The sequence below is a fragment of the Sander vitreus genome, chromosome 24, assembly GCF_031162955.1.
Source record: "Sander vitreus isolate 19-12246 chromosome 24, sanVit1, whole genome shotgun sequence".
In the NCBI taxonomy this organism is placed as follows: domain Eukaryota; kingdom Metazoa; phylum Chordata; class Actinopteri; order Perciformes; family Percidae; genus Sander; species Sander vitreus.
This window is the reverse complement of record NC_135878.1, coordinates 10841419-10847418: the sequence shown is the minus strand read 5'-3', so window position 1 is coordinate 10847418 and position 6000 is coordinate 10841419. Positions and strand designations below refer to the sequence as shown.

General features: G+C 38.9%; 1 protein-coding gene across 1 annotated transcript in view; it reads right to left on the bottom strand.

Annotated features, from left to right (window-relative positions):
• Positions 1-1882: 1882 nt before the first annotated feature.
• Positions 1883-6000, bottom strand: part of LOC144513089 (cilia- and flagella-associated protein 47-like) — a 70913-nt gene continuing 66795 nt past the window's right edge. Inside the window, exons 65-67 of the mRNA XM_078244161.1 lie at positions 4375-4536; positions 3021-3186; positions 1883-2595 (exon numbers count right to left, since the gene is read on the bottom strand). Of these exons, the coding sequence (XP_078100287.1) occupies positions 2404-2595; positions 3021-3186; positions 4375-4536 (520 nt within the window). The 3' untranslated portion in view covers positions 1883-2403. The remainder of the gene's footprint in view (positions 2596-3020; positions 3187-4374; positions 4537-6000) is intronic.

The window sequence follows — 6000 nt, the reverse complement described above, 5'->3', positions numbered from 1 at the left end:
GGCACAAGGTGAGCCATAGGACAGCTCCATATGTGGAAAGTGCAAACGCATAGGCACGCACAAACAACTGAATGTAACTCTCTAACACAACTAACACAGTTTAAAACAACTTCAAGGGTACCATGAATTAATTTTCATCATGATTAATCATTTGAATTAAAAAACATTTACAGCTCCAACATACTCTTTATCTCTGTATCTATCCTCTGACCTGTGCTTTTCCATCATCTTTTCATTGAGTTCCTTGGAGTGTTAGCCTTTGTCTTCACGGTGGAGGTTTTTGCTAAAATGCTGACTCACCAAAACTTGAACCTTCCAGACAGAGGTGAACTCAGTTTAATTATGAGACTTATGTGACTTGTGAAACCAATTGGCTGCACCTGGGATGATTTAAGTGTGTCCTTTTAAATGGTGAGTACTACATTTTATGTTGGTAATTAATTTAGATCAGATTATAGAGTTCTGTTTTGACTTCGTCATTAAAGGATCTTTTCTGTTGTTGAGTGTCAAAGACACATTAAATCTCCTTTGATTCAATATAAGCCAGCTGGATATTGTGCTCGGGGGGGGAGAGAAAGGAGGAGGCTGTGATGCCAGAAACACATGCCTTTTGATTGATTTGCAATTAGTTGATTTTCTGAGTAATGTTCCTTGTATTTTCTTTTCGTATTTTGAGTTACATGTGTCATGAAGAGCACTATAAATACTAAAAACTGGTTAAGAGAAGTGGTGTAAACCTTTGATAATCCGATCTATCGGAAAATATTAGGAATATTATTCCTAATAACCATGTAAACGGTTAATTTGATCGTTTCTCTCTGGTTGGAATTAATATTCTTTCTGCGCATGTTTGCCCCATGTGGGGGTAACACTAGATGATGTTGCTTGCGTGAGGGACAGTAGCATGGCAATAGCAAAAGCAAAACTGGTCGGTAGCTGATACATTTTTGTTGTTAGCGTACACTTAAACTGATATTGATGCTATATGGCTATATGGCCATTTAGAACAGTTATTAAGACTTGCTTTCCAAAGATTGGACAACACGGCGTAAAAACCAATTACTTTTTAGCATAACCCTTACACTACAGAAATAAGAAGTTTCTCCCCAGCTGTAAGGGTACATAAGTTAACAAGTGTCACTGAATGTGCCATTGAACAGTGGAAGAGAAGATTCCATATTCTTCATGGAAAGGGTGTTCAACAGTCCACAGAGTATTGCAAGTACATTGCTGTACTTGCAATACTGCGCAATATACTGTATGTAAGGGATGCAGCACCATAAAACTATTTGATGGCTAACATGGATCATTTCACTAATGTATGTACATTTATCTTATGAAGGACAAACACAAGCAGCTTGCCAGTATTTTACATTAAATCTTCTTTGATTCAGTGTTGCAAAACAACACGGTATCTTCCAAGAAGGGTGAATACTTTTTCATAGACACTATTTTATAGCCACAATATTTATGAAACTGAAATAGACTTTATTAAAAATCCTTAGCTGCTGTGTAGGATACATTTGTATGCACACAGGCCCACACACTGGGCAACCTCTTAAGGCTCATGTGGTTTGATTTATTAAATGGAAGATACTGAGATTTTCAGAAAGGTTGCACTGTATTTCAAGGTTGTCCTGGCTGGTGTAATATAATGTGGGGTGGCAATATCTGCCTAACACAGGATCATAAGGGAAGGGATGAATAAAACAAAGTTGGTAACATTTTACTCTTAGGCATTATAGGGACACCATAACCGTTACTGGCATTTATTGCTTATCATACCTCTTATAACTGCTGAATGTGTGTCAGGAACAGTGACTCTTTCAATTCATACCAATCATAAAGAAAGACAAGGAGATGAAGAAAGCAGCTACAGAAGGAATTTTGCATGTGGAGGTTTTTTTTGCCAACTGTGTTACATGTATGATGTTTAAATGAAGGTTCAAGGTTCATTACAATTCGAGATACATTAGCAGTGATGAACACCGATTTCAAATCAAAGAACTGGGCAATTTATTTTTCAAATTTCAAGTTCAAGAGTTTTCAAAATTGATCTTCAGTTCAACTTGACAAAAATGTCCTTCACTTGCCACAAGGTAAACAAAAAACATATGTGTATTGGCAGAAAAATAGCTCATTAGAACTGCTGATAAGACACACTAACACGACAAATGAGCCATTTTAAGAGAAAAAAAAAGGATCAATTATGAAATCCATCTGCATCAGCACCATGTGCCTGTCCAAACAGTTCACTTTTAAAATATAAAGGTATCTCTTTGAAGACGACACATGTTGCTGGATAAATAAAGCAACCGCGGTTATAATCTAAACATAAAAAGTCAAAAAGGAAGTTAGACACAAATGACGATCCTTAGCTGTAGGAGAGAGTGAGAATGTCCTTTATCTGCGGACTTTGAGAGGGGACGAGTTAGCCAGGGCGGGAAGCCGAAGGTTCCGAACCACAAAGTTCTGCTGCTGTTCATTGGCTGGGCGGAGCACAGAAGAACTGGCGTTGGGGGGTGTGGTACAGATGGGTGGGGAGTCATGAGGGGTTTTCCCTCTTACCTCATAGGTCCACTGCATGTCTGCTGCCTTTAATAAGAGAAGTAAGCTGTCAATCATGCAACTCTGATAATTACTGAGTTTGTGTGGTGAATATGTCATTTAGCATATGCATGGTTTTAACTTTGGCCAGTACCGTGGCATCTCACATCTGCAGCTGGAAATCCTGCTATCGCTTCTGGCTTACTTGGCACTTTGAGTGGAAAAAACTAACTTTTTTTGTTGTTAAAGCTGACATTTTTAACAGTAACATAAACTGTAAATTACTGCACTACTTGAAACTCCTAAAAGTAATAATAACTCTGAAACACTTTATTGGTAACATGTTATGACCAGTGATGCAGCGGTAAAAAAAAGACCTCTAGACATTTAGTACAATTTATTACCATAAAACAGAAAACTACAAATAGACCCAAAAGTCAGTGAGATTATCAGAGAATAAATAATTGAAATACCTGGATGGTTAGTCTTGCTCTGTGCTTGCTGTACATGGTAGGTGTGAAGGACACAGTGATGAGGGCACCGGTAGAACCAACAGGAGGTAACATCCCTGAGGCTGGAGTCACTGTGAACTCATTGCTGCTGCCTGGCAGGAACACTGCTGTGAACGGCTCTGGCCTCCTGGAATGGGAATGTTAGCCACTTTTCACCACAAGACCTTTCTCAGGAGACCTGATGACCTTTTGAGGATCTTTGGAACTTTACATTTTGACCAGAGGAACAAGGGACTAATGTAGTTCCTCTACGGTAGTTCCTGGTGCCAAAAACCTTTAGTTCCTAAGTTTACACCCAAAGGCCCTTGAAACTTTGATCAAAAAGGGCAATATGGCTGCATTAATAAGGTTTTTCCCTATGTGCTGGCTAGGCTCGGTTTGGCACGTCAGCCCAGCACGGCAGGGATTTGCCTTTCCATTAAAACAGTGCTACCATCTTGAAGGCGTGTCTTTAGTGGCGTGGCTTTTCAGGGCTACGGCTCAAAGGCAGCGCTGTGTATTTTTGGCTTTCGGAAAGTATTTCTCATGTCACAGAAACCACTGAGAGTGAATCTTGTATGTTGGATGTTATTATCACAGTCTCTGATGTGTGTGGACAATAACCATTTAGTTTCATAAAATGTACCCAAATTCAGACATTCCTGTTCTTACGTCGCAACATCTGCTTTTGCTATTTAGAAGCCGGCGAGCCTGAGTGGTCAAAAGGAGCGGCTGTAAAACGGTGGATAAAACTTATAATTTCCTATTACTTCTTGCCGATAAAAGTCCCTTGTTATTTTGTTATTTAAAAGCTTCTATTATTAAGCAGCAACATCAGGAAATGTTGGGTCTTCATCAGCAGTAACTTCACACGACTCACGATCATGAACCATTAAAAAAGCAGATTATCACATTCAGAGATTCAATTAGAAGCTACAAAAATACTAAGAACTGAACACTCAGAGATTTTCCAGCACAGACATGAGTTGAGTCCATGGCTGAGTCTCGCAACACTTGAGGGGGAGAAAGGGGGGTTAGAAGGGGTTGGCTGTGATTGGCGATACGTCACCGCAGCCTGCTTGGAGGTGGGTCGGGCGAGCTTTGGACCTACTCGGAGAAGGCCCATTTCCTTTACCAGTCTCGGGCTAATAATGGAAACGCAAATCAGCGAGGCATGGTTTGGCATGACACAGCCAAAAGTGCCAATGGGAAAACCCTATTAATGTTATAGGTGTAGTGACTTGCAGTTTGTATTAAATTATAAGAAAACTTGAATGGAATAAGAGCAAACAAAAAAAAAAAAAAAAGCAAAAATGATAGGCGAGTCAACACACACCTGGTGGTGCTGGTCAGACGAAAGCCAACATCTGAAGTCTTGCCCAACTCAGTGGCTTCAGTGAGGATGACATCATCCACTTGAGGCTCTGTGCTAATGAGAGTAATAGGAAACTCCCAGATCCTGCCGGACACACACTGCACTGCTAGTACCGCTGAGCACCTGGACACACACACACACACACACACACACACACACACACACAGTTTTTTTCAATTGGTTACAATACTCAACCGCCACCAAAACTCTGTATTTACACTCTATTTTGCACACATTACATACTATTTTTAAAACTGTTAAAACATAACACAAAATTATTGTAAATTAGACTGATATTTGGCACATTCTAATGCCAATATTCCATCATTTACACTGACCTTAATTATTTAATATTTTAATGAGTTTGTCTCCCCGATTGTAAATGTGCTGAATTATTGCAAAGGAGAATTATGCTTTTTGTGTGTTTTAACCCACGCAGTCTGTAAATAGCTATTCATATTTACAGTAAAGCCACAGTTACTCCTGACTGATCAGAACTTTTGAAATTAAGAATCGTTAAACCTCATTCATTATTTATTTATTTATTGAATCCTTCAATGTAAGTTTTATCAAGACATGCCACAATGATATTTAATGTTTTATTAGAAACATACACACACTTATATAGGCTATTACTGCAGGGACTTCTATGACATCATGTTTTATTTTGAAAACGTGATTTTGGGCATCTGACATTAGTTTGCATATTGGTCAATAGCAAAAAGGCGTTCTTGGACATTTTAAACTGTCAATTACAGTGAGGCTGCATTTTCCTATTACAGTTCAGTTACTTTGACAACATTGCCTGTTTTAGTGTGTCTTAGAGATGGCTCTGCTGTAAAAGAAAATGTAAATAACGATGGGCTAATTTATTATTTCGTTCCTTCATTAAGCCTATAAATGTCCTGTGGCGTACTGTAGCCTATATAGAACATGCAGCGCTTTCAGAGGACTTTTTTTTAATGCGCAATCGTCAAACTGCTGCCACCGGTGTTTTCCGGTGTAGCCCGTCTAATGAGGATGTTCCCTGTCTGTGCAATCAATGTTATTCTTAATGTATTTTGTTATCAATTATTTTGCTAATATCTGTCAAACACTGAAGCTGATTCTCCTCTCTCTACTCGGCAAGACACGCAGCGTCTCAGCTGTGCGCGCGCACGGGACTGATACAGACAGAGAGGCTCGTTCTATCATAATGCTCGCATTGTTATGAAGCGGACGCTATAGTTGTCATAAAATATACACGCATAGTGAATCGCAACTTGTTAATCAAAAGTATTAGCCTACAATAAAGTAGCTGGCTAGACTTAAATGAGTAGTCAGCTGTTTGGCTGGCAGCCGACGCTTATGGGAAGCTCTGCTCATATAAATCATGAAACCTTAATAAAATCCTTTAATAAAAAGTGCATGCACGTGAGGAGAAAGGCTTATCATTTCTGACAATCACATCACTAGGCTATGAAAGCATATATTCTTTATGTTGTAAAAAAAAATATGAAAGACAGAAATGAAAGTCTGACAGATTTAGGCACCAATTATTCATAAAACAAAATGTTTGTTGTAAAAGTGTGTTGCATTACTTTAGTT